This window comes from Pteropus vampyrus, unplaced genomic scaffold, assembly GCF_000151845.1.
Source record: "Pteropus vampyrus isolate Shadow unplaced genomic scaffold, Pvam_2.0 Scaffold3, whole genome shotgun sequence".
NCBI classification, from domain to species: domain Eukaryota; kingdom Metazoa; phylum Chordata; class Mammalia; order Chiroptera; family Pteropodidae; genus Pteropus; species Pteropus vampyrus.
Window position 1 is genome coordinate 14,834,964 of NW_011888784.1, and position 19,745 is coordinate 14,854,708.

At 40.9% G+C, this 19,745-nt stretch overlaps 2 protein-coding genes across 5 annotated transcripts in view; one reads left to right on the plus strand and one right to left on the minus strand.

Annotated features, from left to right (window-relative positions):
- LOC105293128 (zinc finger and SCAN domain-containing protein 30) overlaps positions 1–9,342 on the plus strand; it is a 13,642-nt gene extending 4,300 nt beyond the window's left edge. Inside the window, exons 2-4 of one of the 4 annotated variants that reach the window (XM_023531643.1) lie at positions 551–1,077; positions 1,354–1,492; positions 8,874–9,342. In XM_023531643.1, coding sequence (XP_023387411.1) covers positions 667–1,077; positions 1,354–1,492; positions 8,874–9,046 — 723 coding nt within the window. In that variant the 5' untranslated portion in view covers positions 551–666 and the 3' untranslated portion in view covers positions 9,047–9,342. The other 3 variants (XM_023531657.1, XM_023531648.1, XM_023531651.1) reach the window with 3 other exon arrangements.
- LOC105293168 (zinc finger protein 271) overlaps positions 1–19,220 on the minus strand; it is a 42,526-nt gene extending 23,306 nt beyond the window's left edge. Inside the window, exons 1-4 of the mRNA XM_011361622.2 lie at positions 19,140–19,220; positions 17,460–17,954; positions 17,084–17,222; positions 13,399–14,436 (exon numbers count right to left, since the gene is read on the minus strand). Of these exons, the coding sequence (XP_011359924.2) occupies positions 13,399–14,436; positions 17,084–17,222; positions 17,460–17,873 (1,591 nt within the window). The 5' untranslated portion in view covers positions 17,874–17,954; positions 19,140–19,220. The remainder of the gene's footprint in view (positions 1–13,398; positions 14,437–17,083; positions 17,223–17,459; positions 17,955–19,139) is intronic.
- Between the last annotated feature and the right edge of the window lie 525 nt (positions 19,221–19,745).

Genomic DNA, 19,745 nt, shown 5'->3' on the forward strand with positions numbered 1-19,745 from the left:
TTTGGGGGAGATTCCATGGCATAATAGAGCTGAATACTCTGGTTGCAGAGCCTAGTTCTGCTGCTTATTGCCTGTGTGTCTTTGGTCAGCTTATGGTTCTCAGTTGCCTCATTTAGAAAATGGGCATAATTAGATTGTTCTTATAGAATTGTTAGGGAAATTATGTAAAATTTTTATTAACTATCCAGCTAGTGCTTGGCATCTAGTAGGTGCTCAATAAAATAATATTTTTTTAGAAGTAATAATATACTACAGTGTTTTTCCTGCTTTCCATGATCTATCAGCATTACTTATTATCCCTAATGTTGTCCCTAACATTATTACTAAAGGTTGAATTGATTTTGATGATACTTAAATTTTCTATTTCACATCCTGAAAAAAACACTGAATCATCTATAAATGTATTGTTTATATAGAAGCTTCCTTTCAGTCAGTTTCCTTTAATGTTACACTCCCTGGCAACCAATCTTCAAAAACCTGTATCTATATTCTAAGCACATTTTAACCTGTATCTATATTCTAAGCACATTTTTCCCCTGTGTAATATTAGTATCTACCTCAGGAGCTCCCTAAAGACCTGGAATTCAGAAGGAATCTCTCAGACACAGACCTCCATCCTCTCCCAGCCTTAAAACGGGCAGCCTTTTCAGACTATCTCCGTCCAGGATGTCAGGAAAGGCCACAGCCTTGGCCTACCATGCTACAAAAGAACAAGAAGGACTTGTGAAGGTTGTGAAGGCTGAAGAAGAGAATTATGTTTGGGGGCAGGGCTTTGACCTTCAGGGAAATGCCTGTAGCCAGGAGACCTACCGCCAGCAGTTCAGGCAGTTTGGTTACTCTGACTCCACTGGGCCCCGGGAGGCTCTGAGCCGGCTCCGGGAGCTTTGCCGTCAGTGGTTGAAGCCAGAGATGTACACCAAAGAGCAGATCCTGGAGCTGCTGGTGCTGGAGCAGTTCCTGAGCATCCTGCCTGAGGAGCTACAGGCCTGGCTGCAAAAGCACCGGCCAGAGAATGGAGAGGAAGCTGTGACTATGCTGGAGGAGCTGGAGAAAGAGCTTGATGAACCAGTGCAACAGGTAAGAAGTAGGTGTTTTTGTTTACTTGTTTTACCTGTTGTAAGTTAATGGGGAAACCATTGTGAGTGGCCTTGACTTGGGTATCAAAGAATGATGCAATTTTTGTATTTTGGGTTATTATTTGTCCTCTGGGATCAAGTCACTAGGACCTTTAGTCCTATTTACTCTCTAATCACCTGAATGAGTTCTTGACTCCAGCTGCCCTGCCCTATTATTCTAGGGGTTTTCCTCTTGTATATCCTTTGAATCATAGTGCTGGTACTTGGTTACTCCTAGGACACAACTCATAGCCAAGGAATGATCTGGACGGAAATGACATCCATGCGAGCACTGAAGTCTCTGAGTATCCAGCTCCAGCCCTTGGAGAATCAGTGCAAGAGTGGGACTCAGGAGCTCCAGGCTTTCCATGAGAGAGGTGAGGAGCCACAGTCCGTTTGGGGATTCGCATGGAGGCGAGGGCTCTCGTCTGCATCATGATTCATTTTCTTAATGACAGTCCCTTGTGCCTGTTATTAAGCATTGTGGAAAGACCTCCTTGACTGAAAATATTCTTCTATTGGCTTTACTTAGAATCTGAAATTCCATATAATTTCTAACTTTGGGTTAAGAATTAAGGTCTCTAATAAAATTCTCTAATTATATCCATAATATCCAAAGACCAATATTATGGTTTTTTACTATTATGGTCCCACTGGCAAAGCAGTCCCTAAGATGGAGATGAATAATGGATCATAGTAACTTGAACAAGGAAAGCTTAATATTAGGGCATTAATTACGAAGTAGTAAAAAAGCACTCTAAAGAATACAGGAATAACACATATAGGATGTCTCTAAGGAAGGAGCAAATCTGTAAGAGGGTGCCACATCCTCCCCTTCCCTTGCCAGAGCTGAGATCCAGATCTTGTTGCAGAGAGCATGGCTGCGGTCCACTGGATGAGGATGTTCACTGAAGTGCTGTGCTGGTAGAATTGGCTGGGAAGCTGCTCTTCAGGGTACCAAGGGAAGCCATTCACAGGGTGCAGGGAGAGGGTGTGTGTGTGGTTGTGCAGAACTCACTGAGAAGCTACCCTCTGGGTTGTCAGGCACCCCCTGGGCAGAGATGCTGTGACATAGAACTTGCTGGGAAGCCACCAGTGGGGATGGAGCCTCTGAACTATTTGGAGTTGAGCACCTCTGGGTGCCCCATGTGCTTCAGGAACAAACAGAGCACACCAGAACCAGGAATAAAACACCCTTCCGCCTCCCTCTATTGTTAAAGCTTATGTTGTGCTAGCTGGTCAGTAGAAATGTTTTAGTATCACAGGCAGGGTATTGAAGAGTGGATTTGAAGCTGAGAAGCAATAAAGTTGAAGTTGAGAGTCAGATAGCTAGCCCAGATGTCAAGGATTAGGACCAAAAGGACTTTGATTCTGTTATTGGCAAATCATTCCTATAGGTGGCAGATACATCAGGCTTATTAACTCGTTCTCATTAAACTCTTGTGACATCCAGCTACCCTTCTGGTTTCATCTTCACTAAGCAATCTTATTAACTTCCCATGGCTTAGCTATAGTAAGAAAATACATTAGTTCAGTCTGGTCTGTGTGATGGTCACATTACTTATTAATTCTCAATCCGATTTTATTGCTCAGTTTCCTGAACTTGGCTAAAGAGAATCCACCCTGAGAGGTAAATGTGTTCATTATGATGATAAAAATTAGGTTGATGAGGTGACAAGGTCAAGGTCCAGACCCTAGACCTTGGCAATTCACCAAAGGAATCTGCATATCTATACACTGAGGCCTCCTGGGAAACTCCCTCCCAGCCTTCCCCATTGCATCATTAGCCAAGTAAGCTATCTTCTGCATAAAGCAGGAGCTACAGTAAAATGAATTTTAAAAAATCATTTCTTTAAGTCCTCTGCCTTAAAGCAGGTATATGTCTAAATTACTTAGGGTGGGTTACTTCTGTTTCCTTAAAAGAGGTCTTGAGGAACAGAGAGTCTGCTGTAATTTCTTAAGTCTTTCTTGGGCTTTTTCATATTGATAATTGTTATGGGCTGAACTGTGTCCCCCCAAATTCATATGTTGAAGCCCTAAAACCCAGTACCTCAGAATCTGACTGTATTTGGAGATAGGGCCTTTAAAGGGGTAAATTAAAATGGGATTGTTAGGGTGAGCCTTAATCCAATATGACTGGTGTCCTTATAAGAAGAGGAGAATGGGACACAAATAGCATAGACCAAGGGACAGCCAATATAAGGACACAGCAAGAAGATGGCCATCTGCAAGCCAAGGAGAGACAGGTCTTAGAAGAAACCCAACCTGCTAACACCTTGATCTTGGACTTCTAGACTCCAGAATTGTGAGAAAATAAATTTCTGTTGTTTAAGCCACCTGGTCTGTAGTATTTTGTTATGGCAGCCCTAGCAAACTAATACAGCATTAAAGTTCTTCTCTATGTCCTTGTGAAATATTCCCCACTTTAATTTAATTCTGTTTCCTTTTATCTGTGTAGCAGAGCTTCTATAACACATAACCTGTACCTGAAGGTAATGAGTACAGTGATCTTTGACCTTGTTTTAACTAAGCATTTTACTACCTCTGATTCCATCTATGTTCCATCTTTCCGTTGTCTTTGCACATTTCTCTGGATATGCTTCAGTTTCTCCACATTGACCTGCAGTACAGGGATAAAAATACTCTAATGAGGATCTGATTAATTTAAAATACAAGGTAGATTCACTCCCCAACTCTAATTTGTTGCACACTGTATCTTTTATTTGTTTGTTCTTTCACAGTGCCATTATGTTGTTGACTCTGTCCACTTATGACAACAATGATTCCATCTTTCAGCCTTCCTTGGCCTTAGCAAAATTTCCTCATTCTCCATTTATGCCTAATCCCCAAGTGTGTGGTCTTGAAAGGCCTTGACTGTTCCTGATAAATCTCATTATGTTGGTCTGTTTTTAGTCTTGAGGGTTTTAGCCCTACCTCTGAAGAATTAACGTTGATCATTATGCATCTTTCACCTAGATCATGAGGTTTAAGTCACTGTAGGGATCCACCTTGATAGGCTTATAAAAGTTACCATGTCATTTTTACAACCTTACAGCCTTGGTTGTAATTTTACTGTAGGTTCTTCACTAGCCTAACAGTAGGTCTTGCTAGAAGAGCCTGAGATGGAGATTTGAGTGCAGGTGATTTATTGAGGGTATGTTCTTCAGGAGAAACCTGTCATGGAGAAAAGTAGGGTTCGGAAGGGAAAAGATCAAGCAATGATGTGGTTTGGAGTAAATCTAGCCTTAGCCTAATCCATGGGGTTGGGGAACCCCCTGGAGCATAACTGCATTGCTGAGTTGTCCCTTCTTGAGGAAGGGGGTGAAGGAGACAGTGAAGGTGAAAGTAACTTTCTGTGCCAGGTGGCTCTTATCAGCCAGGGCCACTCTCCAGAGAAGGGGGCAATTGTGGCTAGTTGGGAACCAACACTTACAGCAGCTGGGGGAAGAAGGCACCATATTGGTAAAGGAGGTGGGATGGGCAGTGGAGCATCATCTACGTAGTATTAAGGCTAAAGCATATTTGTCAATGTGCAGTTAAAGACCATGTCCCTAGTTAAAAGGATTTTAGACCATACAAGTCAGTAAATAGGTAGGAAAATGCTGGGGAGAGATGTTATAGAGAAGAGCTCTTCTAGAGAGAAACCTATAGCTTATTTCTCCTCCAAAGTGCTTTCTATAATCTGTGCCTCACCTTCAGCCTCCAGACTTTAGGCTTGATTATGAATTAACATTCATTTTTGGAAGACATTAATTAGGTTATTTGGATTATTTCAGTATTTTAAAATATTCAAGTGATCATTTCTTATTCTACTTTCAATTTTTATTTGTTATTCCTAGGAATTACTCCAGTTAACTGTTTACTCTAATATTTTTGTATAATATAAATATATAGTTGAAAAAATAAAAATCTTATTTTCCTGATCTATACATCTAAGGTCAAGCTTTTTCTCTGGTCTCTCGTCTTATAAAGTGACTTCTTGTAGTCACAGAATTTGAAGAGGTATTTTAAATCCTATAAGTTACATTGCTGTTCTAATTTTCACAGCTCTAACTTTGTCCCTACACAATTTTATTGCCACTCTATACCATTTATAATTTATACTTTTTATAATTTTACGTATTTACTACTTTCAGAAAATTTCTCATTAGATTCTCATTAGGTTGACTTTAACCAATTTGGTGCTTATTATTCTCCTGCCTTTATTATATGCTAATATGTTTTTTCATAAAATTTCCCTTTTTGAACAAGCATAGCCTTAAGTAATTAAAATTTCTATCCAAAGACAGTTTGAATTTTAGTACTCTGTCCAAATCTGTAATTTCTGGTAAGGAATGAGGAAAAGGAAAGCTAGATAGATATCTGCTTTGGTCAGGTAATCACTGTGAGACTTTATTGTTGTGAACTCAAAGAGTATCAGAATTTTTTTTCATATAAAAACATAAGCCTTTCCCAAAACCAAATAAAAATTATTTAAAAATTATTTTTTGTTTCAGTGCAACTATAGTCCTGCATCCTACCAATAGGGAAGGCAAATGACATACAGGAAAACTGAAAGCCTTGATGCATCTTTCTTTGAATTCAGACTCTACCAGTTATAAATTCTGTGGCCTTCCATAGGTGATGTCGCCTCTCCTGAGCCTTAGTTCCTGATCTGTAAAATGCATGTGAGTTTAGAGGACTTTGGGGAAGATGGAAGTAACTTCACAGTTTTTTAGATTTTCCCACCTCAAAATAATCAGGTTACCTCAGCCATCATCTAGTAGTCTTCTGTTGAGAGTTACTAGAAATCTAGAAACAAGAGGGGCATGTTGTATGAGAGCTGAAGGTTTGGCTCCAGGAAGTCACATCAGCCTCTTGTTTCCATGAACTTTCTTTGACCATTTTTTCTTTGATAAAAAAAAGTGAACATGTAAGACTCCCATCTGACCCCAGAATGAGTTAGGAGCCCACAGTATTCCTTTTCTCATGCTCTGCGTACCTTATTCTTTTTGCTCATAATTATTTGATCAACCGAGAGCTGGCCAGAATCTGCAATTGCCATGTGTTTTAGTTCCTCTCCACCTACTTCTGCCCAATTCTAACCCCAAAAGCATTTTCTAATTGAACCTTTCGCTCTACTTTTTTGTTTACTGATCGAAGACTCTTAGACATCTTTCTTTATCATAATTACTTTCTATCACTTCTTATCCTCATTACCTAAAAATACATCCTCTCCTCTAATCCAGGGTTGTCTCTTAGCTCGTGATCTCGCTGCTACTCCTATTTATCACCATCTCCTCTAACTAATGTCTTTCTCTTTCACCACCCCTCTTCATCAGTGATGACACCCATTCTGTGTCTACCTTACTCTCTGAGTGTGCCACCTTTCACTATCCTAAGCCACTTCTCTAAATTCTAGATTGGGAAGCAAGTTTTAAAGATTTTTCCTCATAATAGGTAAATACCTATGTCACTTGGTTTATTTTCTGTTCTTGCTTATAATAGGTTCCTTTCTTCGAACATGGGGAGCAAATGACACTTGCATTTTCTATTCACATTTTTAGGTGGAAAGCTGGTGGCTAACAAAGTATTGACAGCAAAGCAAGAAATTATTGAACGTGTAGCATCAACAGCCATGATATCGCCAGGAAGAATCCCTAGGGAAACTCCTTCAGGACAGATAGTTGAAGAAGCTTTAGGAGGTCTGGAAAACATTAAGAAGCCAAAAGGAAATGCTACAAAGAACAAAATGAGTCAGCCCCCTTCCCAGAAAAGACATTTCAGTTTGGCAACGTTTAACAAGAAAATCTCCACAGAAGAGAATGTCCTTGAGTGTGATGAAAGTGAAGGAAGTCTCAGTCTGAATTCAAATGTTACAGCACAACAGAGAATTCACACTGCGGGAAAGTTCTATGAGTGTTTTGACTGTGGGAAAGCCTTTTGCCAGAGCTCAAAGCTGATTAGACACCAGAGAATTCATACTGGAGAGAGACCTTATGCATGTAAAGAATGTGGCAAAGCCTTTAACTTGAGCTCAGACCTTGTTAGACATCAGAGAATTCATAGTGGAGAAAAACCCTATGAATGCTGTGAATGTGGCAAAGCTTTCAGGGGCAGCTCAGAGCTCATCAGGCATCGGAGAATTCACACTGGAGAGAAACCTTATGAGTGTGGCGAATGTGGGAAAGCTTTCAGCCGGAGCTCAGCCCTTATTCAGCATAAGAAAATTCACACTGGTGACAAAGGCTATGAATGTATTGAATGTGGTAAGGCTTTTGGTAGAAGCTCTATCCTTATTGAACATCAAAGAATTCACACTGGAGAGAAACCTTATCAGTGTAATGAATGTGGAAAATCCTTCAATCAGAGCTCAGCCCTCACCCAGCACCAGAGAATCCACACAGGAGAGAAGCCTTATGAATGTAGTGAATGTAGGAAAACATTTAGGCATAGGTCAGGCCTTATGCAGCATCAGAGAACTCACACTAGAGTTTAACTCTGTGAGTAAGAGTTGTACAATTATGAAATACAAGGAATTCACTTTGGTATGAGACTCTACAGAAGATAGAAGTTTCCTGAAGAGTTCATCCTTCCAGTCCAGTTCAGTACACAAAGGTGTATGTTCAAGTGTTGAATGGGCACCTTCGCAGTAACTCCAGGACTGGGGCAGAGATTCTGAAAGAGCTTCTTATAAGATGGACTAAGAGGTGAAGTCTCCAATGTCAAGGATCTCTTCCCAGCAAGAGCATTGGTGCACTTGACAGTTGGAGGCATGTGCTGAGTTACTCAGTTATCTGAAATGTTGAATTGTGTGATTGTGAAATGTTGAATTTTGCTGTGGATCAGTTTAGTGGCATCTGGGAATGGTAGCTTATTCTGCCCCCTCACCAGCTCTCTCCTCAGCCCTGAGCTTCTTGCTAAGGTCGATTGAGGTCTACTTATTTACTGATCACCTGCTATGTGCCAGCCATCAGGGGAAGACATGGCCATTGCCACTCCCAGAGTTAAGAGCTAATTGGATATACTTATTAAACAGAAAAGTGTGATAAGTGCTTTGGTAAGATATATCCAAGATTCTGTCAAAATACAGGGCAGGGTTTCCTGGATGTGATGAAATCTCAGTTGAGACATAAAAGATGGGTAGAAGTTAGCCAGATCAAGGCAAGAGGGAGAAGAACATTATAGGCAAAAGTTATAGGACATACAGTGGCGTGGAGAGGATATGGAGACATTCCTTCATCAAAACTCTTCTCTCTGGCAGGGGTTGGTTCTTATAGACCCTGGATCAGAAGCCAGAGCATGTGTTGGTTCTTCTCTTCCTATTTATGATCACTGAGTTGGGTAGCCTACCCTAGACCCAGAGTGACCTAAGAGACTTTGAAGTACTCAGGAGAATTTGTGTGATGGAAGACTGGTGAATTGTATGAAAAAAAGTCATGTGTTTACACCAAAAAATAATACATATTGGAGGGTAGAGGGACAGTCAGGACTGGAGTGTTTGTGTCCCTTGACCCTGGGGCCCAGGAAATGGGGAGCTAACAAGAACACAGGCATGGGAGGTCTGCCTTCCCAGGCTTCACTATTCCTTATTCCCTGTCCCCTCACTTCCAGATGCTAAGCTGCTTGAGTACAATGAGTATTTGTTGAATTACCCCCTCAGATTCCTTAAAACACTTATCTACTAGTTTTTATTTTAGCAGTTTTAATTAATGACTGAAGGCAGTCGCTACCTGAAAGTTTGGTTCCTCTTCTAAGATGTCTTGATTTTCCTTCCAGATACTGTCACTTCTGAAGACGACTTGGTGATCAAAGCTGTTGTGGGTAAGAGGGGAGGTGAAATTGTGTGGGGGAGAGTCTTTGTGTCCATAAATTGTGAGATTATCATTGAGGCCAATCAGATGTCTAAAGAGACCTTTCCAATGGATAGAGTTCCCTTTTCCTGTAAGTGACAATCAGATGATTTCATGTTTTTAATATCACTTAGTAGTTTTTCCCTGATTGTGAATTAATTGTCAATGTTGATAATATAGAAAATGAGAAAATGTAAATCCTACTATCCATAGAAACATTAACATTTTGGAGTACTTTCTATTAGTTTTCTTTCCCCCAACCCTAATATTTTTTGGTAAAATCTTGTTTGGGAAATAATTTTTTGTAATTGATTCTAACATTTATTCTTTGAGTATATACTTCAACTGTTTAATATTAGAATATAATGCAAATTGTAATAAAATCTGAGTTTTAAGTTTTGCTTTGAAATTATTCATTCAGGAGTAGGGGCCATAACATGAATGGAGATGTGCTAGGGGAATGGGGGAGGGAGTCGTGGGAAGAAGTCAGGGAACTGGTATTCTTAGCTTTTATTTCCAGGGCCAAAAAGTGCCTAGAAACTGAAAGCTAGTTCACCAGGTGAAGTCACAAAATTGGGAGGACATCTGGGGCTGCATTGTGGTGGGAAGACCATGGTAATGAGAACAGGTAGCTCCTTTACACATATCTGTGTCCACCAGCATCAGGACACTTCTCCACCTTTAGGAGCAAGAGCCTGGAAGACTGCTATGGCCTTCCCCTCCTCTCCCAGCAGGTCCTCAACAGAAACGCTTGTGTAAAAAACCCCATGACCCTTTATATCTGTGATCATCGTGCCAGCTAACAAGCCAGCTGCCAATGGTAAAGTTACTGAGTAGCCACAATGTCTGGTTCTGGCCCATCAGAAAGCAGGGGGTGGGTGGGTGTAAGTTGGGTCTGCCTATCATAGTGCCCACTGTTCCTCAACTTTGCAGAAACACTCTCCAGGTCAGTTCCTTCTGCATGGGAAGTTTTCCTAACTGGCACTCCCCCTTGCTCTGAGGATTCACTTTATGGGGCAAGGAGTTCACAGGGGAGCTCAGAGAGACCAAGGTCGATTTCCAATCTTCTCTGCTGGACAGTGTTAACTGCAGCCTATGGAAATGACAGAGAAGGGGAGTGGTAGGAAACTGATATTAAACACCTTGTCTAAATTGCACATTATCTTTTTAAAAATCTGTGAATCTGTGCAAGATCCATTTAATGTGAACACTGTCACACACCCCCTCCCCACTCCCCAGACTGCCTCTATGCCAAGAGAAACAAGAGGACCCTGAGCAGAAGGGAAAGGAACTAATTACATTTCCTCCAGCAGGGCTAGTGAAGGAAAAAAGAATTACTTTTGACATCTACCTGTATTAATGCCCCCTGCGCCCCCCCGTTTCATAAACACAATGTTGAAGTTTTAAGAGATCACCTACTTCAGCCCCTTTAAACTGAGAGTCCAGAACTGTGAGGTGATTTGCTTGCAGCTGCAGAATTCATGGGAAGGAACTATCAAGAACAAAAGTCTCCAATTTCAAGGCTACTGCTTTTTTCAACTATAAATCTCCTTCATGCAAATTGCTTATATTTGCAGAAGAGACTGTACACTAGTTGAGATGGGTATGTCTGCCACTTGCCAATGAGGAAGTCAAGGAACAGAGTTAACAAGTTAGCTAACCTCCTAGGCCTTGGAAGGGACAGAGATGCTACAGGAAGCATGTGCTTCTCTTAATTTTTCGCAATTATCCTGGGCTTCTAATCCCTTTTAAATTTTTCTGCTCTAATTTTAGAAGTTTCAGATATTTATTGTTAAGAAAATTTTGGAGACACAGAAAAGTGTGTGCGCGTGCACACACACACATACACACACATACACATACACACACACACACGAAATTGCTTATATTACCATCCAAAGATAACCAGTACAGCACTTTGACTATACATTTCCAATATTTTTATTGCATAAATATTTTACATGAATTATATTGTACATATTATATTTTTACTTAAGATTTGAATGCTTTGTCATGTAACATTAATCAACATCACTTTGAACAGCTTTTTAAGACTTTGTATACCGTCATGATTTCTGAAGCACACATTTCCAGGTAGAATTTTAAGTCAAAAGGCAATGCTTAAGGCTTCTGGTATTGCCAGAGATAGTATCTATTCACATCTCACTGGCAACATTTGAGTCCCAATTTCCCTGAATTTTTGTTAGTTTTATGAGGGGAAAAAATGCTATCTTTTGCTTTAACATACATTAATCTTAGTAAGGCTGAACACTTACTGTTTATTGACATTTATTCTTCTGTAATTTGTCTATTTAAGAACCATTTTTTTCTGTTGGGACTTTTTCAATGGGGAGACAGTATAGTAAGTGGCTCCACAGAAGGGTTCCTGATTCCTACTGCCTGGGGTCAAAGTTTAACCTCATTACTTTTTAGCTATATGACATTGAGTAAGCCATGATCCTAAGGCTTCATTTCCTTATCTGTAAGATATGGGCTGAGAAATAACCAATACACATATATAAAGCCCTAACAAGTACCTATTATGATTCTTATCACTATACGTAGGAAATCTTTTATATAGAATATCTCCCTTTTGTAATATGTTTTATCAATTCTTAATGTTTGTCCTTCTCTTTTCAGTTTGGGTCTTTTCTCTGAAAGAGGAAAATGAGTTGACTAGCTCTTACCATTTGGTTACATGTTATCATCTTTTCCAAATAAACCTATCCCTTTTTTTCACCTTCTCTCTCCAGACATGGATATTTAGCCCTCTCATCATTCCTGTTTAGTACATGCTCATCTATGTATGCCCCAACAGAAGCAATAATTCGCTATTTATCACATGAAAACTTTTTCCTATGCAGCTTCTAGATTCCCAGATTTACACTTTTGGTAAAGTGTTATAACTGATCTACTAGGATTGTGAATAACATGTCTTCCTGTTGCTGACTGACCTACACACCTTTCCACGTTGCACTGAGCGGCACCAGTCCAGGGATACTTTTCCTGCCGAGTCCCTCAGAAGAGGGAGTCTCTGGATGGACCATGATCGTTACTTTCTGTTGTCACTTCCCTTTAGCACCGTCTTTAACAAAATTCACAAGGCAGTGAATGCAATACTGATAGGAGACAAAACTGAACATGTACAAGTACCTGAATAAGTCACAGACTAAACAACTGAGGGATGTTTTTCAGCACCTGAACCCAGGGGAGTACACTAGGAACTGTGGGGTAAGCCCCAGAAACAAGTGGTATGGCAACCACAGCAGCTTCTGACCCAGCTGTGGGAATCAGGAGGAAGCTGACAGCAGCTCTGATATAGTTTTAAGAACCAAAGGAGTTCTTTGTACGGAAAAGAGAATTTGGAACTCTAACAGACTCTTAACCTCTTAGCTGAGCTCTGACTTCCTTCTTCTCCCGCCCCATGGAAGGTCTAGCCTAGAGTACAAGTTGGGCAAGAAAACTACATATTCTTTCCGAGGTAACATCAGATCAAGACAAAAACTTCTTGCCACACTGTGGTCCAAGGATTCCAGGTTTTGTCTATTAACAGAAACTTCTCCACTGCCGGACTTTCTTCCTGGCCTTTGTCTATTGTTCTCCCTACTGGAAATACTATTCCCTGGCTTACCTACCTCCTATGCATTCTTATCATTTTTCTCATAAGTCTTCCTTGACCTAAGGTTGTGTCAAGTACTCTTTTTATTGAAATATAATAATTAGTTGCTCATATTTACATTGTACAATTTTTTTTTTTCAATTATAGTTGGCATACAAAGGTCAGGTACTCTTGATGTTACGTAGCACTGATCATACCAGTGTCGTTGCCTGTTTGCCCTGTCCATTAAACTGTAGAGATTGTCTTAAATTGTATCCCTCGCTCCTGACACAAAGCAGGCACTCAAAAAATAACTGCTGAATACATTGTATTCTTCTGTCTCATTTCTGGCCTTCCCTGGGCTCAATAAATCATTGATGAAACTGTCTCCTCAGCTGTCTTACTGTCCTGTCACTTTCTTACTTGGTCAGTAGAATTCTTATAATTCTCAAAATGTCCCTCATACTAGCCACACCATCCCCCAAACCTGGCACACCAACAACCAGATGCAGTGACAGAGCCTGGGTTGCTGTACCCTCTTCATGGCATTCTCATGGAAAACGAGGTATCATTGGTATAGTCCCATTTTTCATATTTCCTGAGTATTTCTAATGGTAAGAAAAAAGATAGAAGCAAGGATTCCTCCATCTGCTATTCAAACTAGTCACAGGAAAAGCTTTCAAGCAACAATTTGCATGAGCACTGGAAAGTGCGGCATAAAGTTAAACTTAAGACCTAGTAGTTTACAACCTTCAAGGAGTCTTGATCACTCCAAAGTAAACCCTTTTGATTAACAAAGATATACACCTGACTGAACTATTTACAATATTCATTGTACTCACAAGTTACTTTACAGTATGGACTCTCTGATGGCGCATAAGGACTGACCTATGCCTGAAAGCCTTCCCACATTCATTACATATATAAGCTTCATCCCCAGAATGGATTCTCTGATGTTGAACAAGGGCTGAGCTCCTTTTGAACGTTTTGCCACATTCATTACACTGATAAGGTTCCTCTCCACTATGAATTCTCTGATGCCTGATGAGGTTTGAGCTCAAACTGAAGGCTTTTCCACATTCGTTACATTCATAGGGCTTCTCCCCACTATGTATTCTCTGATGGGTTATCAGCTCTGAGCTCTGCCTGAAAGCTTTTCCACATTCATTGCATTCATAGGGTCTCTCGCCTGTATGAATTCGCTGGTGTCTAATAAGCTTTGAGCTTTGGCTAAAGGTTTTCCCGCACTCATTACACTCATAGGGTTTCTCACCAGTGTGAATTCTTTGATGGATAATGAGATATGAACTTTGACTGAATGCTTTGCCACATTCATTACACTTACAGGCTTTCTCACCAGTATGAATTTTCCGATGTCTAATGAGGGCCGAGCTCTGATTGAAGGCTTTCCCACATTCACTACATTCATATGCTTTCTCACCACTATGAATCCTCTGATGAATAATAAGATATGACCTCAAACTAAAGGCCTTCCCACACTGGTTACATTTATAGGGCTTTTCTCCGGTATGGATTCTCTGATGTTGTGTTAGAGAGGAATGTTGTTTGAAGCTGTGTCCACATACATCACATCTATAAGGTCTCTCTTCTGTAGGAACTTTCTGATACGTTACAGAGTTTGTACTTAGAATCAAGCTTCTTTGAGGCTCATGATGGTCTCTCTTTCCTAGAGATTTGTGTGTGAAGATTATTTGACTAAAACTGTCTCCTTGGGAAGGGGATCTTCCTAATTTCTCCCCTGTAGCACTTCCTTGCTGCCACTCTAAATTGCTTTCATGTTCACTAACTCCTCCAGATGAAGGTTCCTGGGGAAGTCCTGATTTTTCTCCCAAAATATCCTTCTTTGTCGCTGATTCACTGTTCTCACAATCTGAAATAATAGCAAAAAACAGTTGTTTTATTTCTCTAGTCACTCTCAATACTCACTTTCTATGGGAGAGAAAACAGATGCTTCTACCCATGAAAGATGTCACTGTCCACATATATAACTGGTCATAAGGACCTCCTTTCTAATACTAAAGCCTCACCTACACTTTGCAGTTTATCCTTTCCTGCCTCCTCTGAGACTTCAATTGACCAATCACCTACTATTCCTTTCCTATTATTTTCAACCTTTTCCTCCACTGATTCCGTCCTGTTTATCAGAATTTAAATAAGCTTATCTCTCATCATTTAAAAATCAAGCTTGTTGTTTACACATCTCCCTCATGCAACCTCATTTCCATTAGAGTAAAGCTTCACGAAAGGACTGTCTGTACTCATTTCTACTCTGTAATCTGATTTCTGACTTAGCTGCACCTCTCCCCCTATCCCCATACTACTCTCATCAAGGTCATCAACTTCATAGCTGCTTAATCTAATGGATAATTTCTAGATCTTACTTAGTTGGCTTCTCTGTAGTGCAGACACCAGGGACGATATCCTCCTTCTAGAAACATTCTTTTCCACCTATATTAGCCTGATTTCTGTGGCTGTTCCTTCTTAGATTCATGGCCACTCAAACATGAGTTCCTTTCAGATTGTTCTGGACTCTTGTGTATCCTCACTCTACAAACACTCATAGGAGTCAATGAGTAACATACAGATATTATAAGCCAATCGGATCCCCAATTCTATCCCAGTTCTCTCTGTTAAGCTCTAAACTCTCAAAGCCAATGCTAATTTGGCATATTACTTGTGCATATTTCACAAGCACCCAAATGTCCCAAACTAAACACATCATTAGATATATTTTTCCTTGTTTTCCATTTATATGACTAGCACTACCAATAACCAAACTGTTCAAAACTGAAATCTGAATATCATTAGGAATACCTCTCCAAGTGCTCCACTTTGAAAGACTGCTATTGCAGTGCAATTTAAATGCTAGTAAGGAGGAGTCAGCTTTGTCTTCCCCACCTTTCACCTCGATACATTTTGATCTATTCACCGTGGCCACCTGGATTACAAGTCTCTAACAGGGTTCTACTCTTGCCTTCCTCAAATGTATTCTCAACTCTGCAACTAAATTCTAAAACATATCTAATCATGTTACTCCCTTGTCCAAAACCCTTCAACAGTACCCCACTACACAGTACAAACTAATTAGGATGACATACAAGTTTTCACAATCTATACCCCATTTTCCTCACCACCTCTTCCCTATGAATTCTCTAGTCAAGTTAAATTGAATTATCTGCAATTCCCAGAATGGGATGTAATCCCTCACCTTTACAACTCTGTGGCCTTTGCTTATGTGATATTGTAATATAGGATATATATATTTGGCCGTCATCCCTAGTTCCTGGCATAGAGCTTTTAAAACCCTCGCTATTTCCTGAAATTTCCTAAGTGGCAGAAGAAGAGTGTCTTTTATTATTTATAATAAGCCCCGACCATCCATACCTGGATTTCTGCTAATGAGCTGACTCTTGGAGAGTGAGGCTTATTGCCAAAGGAACCAACCAAATGATTAGTGGGTTAGAAATTTCAGCTCCATGCTCTGATCTCCATGGAGAAGGGCTAGAGACTGAATCAGCTAATCACCAACGGCCAATAATTTAATCATCATGCCCACATAATGAAATCTCCATAAAACTTCACATAAAGGAGTTCAGAGAGCTTCTGGGATGGTGAATGCATCCTAGTACCACATCCCAAACTCCACAGCAAGAGATGCTCCTGTACTCAGGCCCCTTCTGGACCTCACCCTATATACTGCTGTTCATTTTTTTGTACCCTTTACAATAAATGAATAGTAGTAAGTACAGTGTTTCCCTGAGTTCTGTGCGCCATTATAGCAAATATGAAACCTGAGGAGGGGGTCGTGGAACTGCCAATTTGCAGCAAATCAGAAATGTGGCTAACCTAGGGACTGATTACATGCAAATGGCATGGGAAGTGGGGGGCCAATCTTGTAGGACTGAAACATTAACCTGTGGCATCTGTCAGAATTGCTTAATGTGAAGGAAAACCCCACACATCTGATGTCAGAAGTGTTGAGAAACAGTTTTTCCCTTTAGTTTGGGACACTCCTCCTCCCACCTATTTACCTGGCATTTTCCTATTCATAGTTCAAGTCTTAGCTTAGATGCCTCTTCCTTTAAATAGTATTCCTTGAACCTCTAAGGTTGGGTTAGGTGCTTTCATATGTGTCGCCATAGTATCTAGTGCCTACTTTTAGTCTATAATTTATTATATTTATTATACTTTTTGTTTGTGCACCACCCCACCTAGTTCGGAAAGTTCCTTGAAGACAGAAGCCCAGTGCCTATCATCATACCAGACATGTATTAGTACCCTAATAAGATATATAATGGAGTAAGTGAATAAATGACAGGGAAACTGACACAGGTAGCATGACTGCAATTTGTGAGGGCTGTTGAATACAAAGCTGCTAAAGTGAGCATCTCTCAGTTTATCCTCATCTAGAATAAAGGTGAAGCTTACATGTGACACATTTGTAAAATGCAATTAATTCTGTATCCTCAAAACCAGAAGCCTGGATAATAGTTCTCAGATGAGTTCTTATTTCTTACCACTTTGGGGGGAAAGGCAAGGTTCCCAGGGTTTCAACTGTGTCTTTAAGGGCTGGAGTTGGATGTTTAACTCTTGGGATGCTCCAAGACATGTCGAATCCTTCCATGGTATTGCTGGTCCTTGTGGACTAGCTGGGACCTGAAAACAGTAAAATATGGTTAGCTGTGTGAGAAAATCTAGGAAAATGCTTAGTAAAAATCTCAGAGGTCAACAAAGAGATCTCCAGGGATAGGGGATAAGGAAGAGAGAACTATTTAAGGATAGAGACGGGTATGGCTCTAGTGGTCACTTCAGGGTTATGGTTCAATAGAGACAAGCTTTCATCCTACTGTTATGATGACACCACACGCTCCAGTTTGTAAATCCTTTTCCCACCTGCTGCCCTGGATCATCAAATTCCCTCTCTAAATCCTCCAACAGAGTCACAGCTTCTTCGCCGCTTTTTGGACTATGTTGCTGAACCCAGATCTGCAGCTCCTCAGGCAGGATGCTCAGGAACTGCTCCAGCACCAGCAGCTCCAGGATCTGCTCCTTCGTGTGCAACTCTGGCATGAGCCACTGATAGCAAAGCTCCTGGAGCCGGCCCAGAGCCTCCCGGGGCCCAGGTGTTTCCTGGTAGCAAAACTTTCTGAATTGCTGGCGAAACAGTTCTTGGCAGGATTGGGTACTCTCATTCTGCTTTAATTTCTGACCCCAGGAAAGGCTTTCTTCTACTTTCACTAGTATCAGTTCTTGTTCCTGAGGATTCCGAGATGCCAGGGTTGAAATTGCAGTGGATTCCACAGCCATTCCGGGCTGAAACAGCTTATCAAAAAGCTCACTACAACTGGGTACTGTACTTCAGAGTTTCTTTGAATAATGTTTTCTTTCCTGAAGGATATAAAAGCACTGTTAACTTCTAGCAGTGAAAAAAATTCTCTGAGAACTTGTAATAAACATCACTCATCTGAGTAATAAACTCTAATTAAAATAAATAATAATCAAGTGACAAACTAAAAATCACTCCTGTCATTCAGCGTCTCCTGTTTTTCAGAATTCCCATCATTAACGCTATAAGAAATTATTTTAGAAGCAAAAGAATGCAATATTAACACGAATTACATACTGTGAAATTTTGTTTTTCTTTCAATCCTGATTCAAGGAGAAAAATATGTCTTTAACATGTCTGTAAATCTTGCAGAACTCCCTCTTTAATAAAATTATAAGCCTCAGACTTCCAAGGGTGACAGTATCTAGCTAGAATTTAATAATGTTAATTATTTTTAGTGACCTATGGCAAATACTGACTTTCATTTAAGGTAGCAACAAAACATTTTTTAAAATGCATATTAAACATGAGTTGATTTAAGTAAAAATATTGAATATTTGCCATTTGATCAATTTTGGTATTCACTCAATTTCAACAAACACTGAGGCACTTAGTATGGGCTACGTCGTGAGCCAGGTATTAGGTTACAAAGGTTTTTGCTCGTCAGTTTACCGAGGAATTCACCAATAAGTATTCAAGTGTTTACCATGTGCTCAAAAAACATGTCAGATATCAGAGATACAAAAGAAACGGAAAGGTCTATCTCAGCTCTCAAAAAGCTTAGAATATATTGAAGTAAGCTTTTTAAAAAAGTGAAATACATCAAGAATTATGTTTTTAATTTTATGATGCTGATCGTACATGATCTGATTTTAGGGTGGGAGAATATTGCCTTGAATTAAGAGGACAGATGAGTAAAATTAACCATAACCACCATTTACTTTAGAGATCCGAACATTCAGGCTACAAATCTATGGTTTATTAACTAGCCTGACCACAACGAGCCTATTATTTATATCCCAGTTAAACTATGGCATATGGGAAATCAGGGGGATGGGGAACTAACTGCCCTTTCTGCTGCAAAGCAAAGGCTTGAGTGCTGGCCTCTTCTGCGTCGCGAGGATGCACACAGACGCTGCCCCAACAAACGACCCGGGGTTCGGAGCGGGGCTCTTCCATCCAGCGCCCGCCGCCCGGGTCGCGCTCCCTCCCCGCCCTCCCTCCACCTCGAGGCCCGCGTCCCTCACCGGGAAGCCCAGGAGAGGTCAGGAAGCAAGCCGCAGACCCACCGCACCGTGCCACAAAGACCGGAAGTGCACGCCCACGGCTTTCCGCTCTCGATTACTCCTGAGCCTCTGTCCGCTCCGCCCCTTGTTCACAGACAGCCAATCAGCGCCGTGGGTCCTACTTTTCCTACCGCCTGCCCTCTGTGGCCGCGGATTCCGCGGAGCTCCAAACCCAGGCCGGGAACCGCTGAGAGACTGGGGTACTTGTGAGAGGCCGCCCCTCCCGGGAAGGCACGGCTCGCCGCCTTAGCCCCCTCTTACCTTGGCCTTCTCCCACCGCCACCCACCATGCTTGGTGTCATGTCACTCTGGTTTCCTTCCATCGCCAATGTCTTAGAAAAGTATTCAGATTTTCATGTATTTCCAGTATCTTTGACAAAAGTTAACACGTGGCTAAAGAAGCTGAACAAAAAGTAACCACTTATATTGCTCTTCCGAACAACAGCTCTGTGCAATAGCTATGTTATCCCCATGTCACCACCGTAGACACCGTCCAAAGTCAAGCAGCTTGTGATCAGAGACGCCTAAGTGCCTGTAGTTCAAGGACACGGGTACCCTTGACTCTGC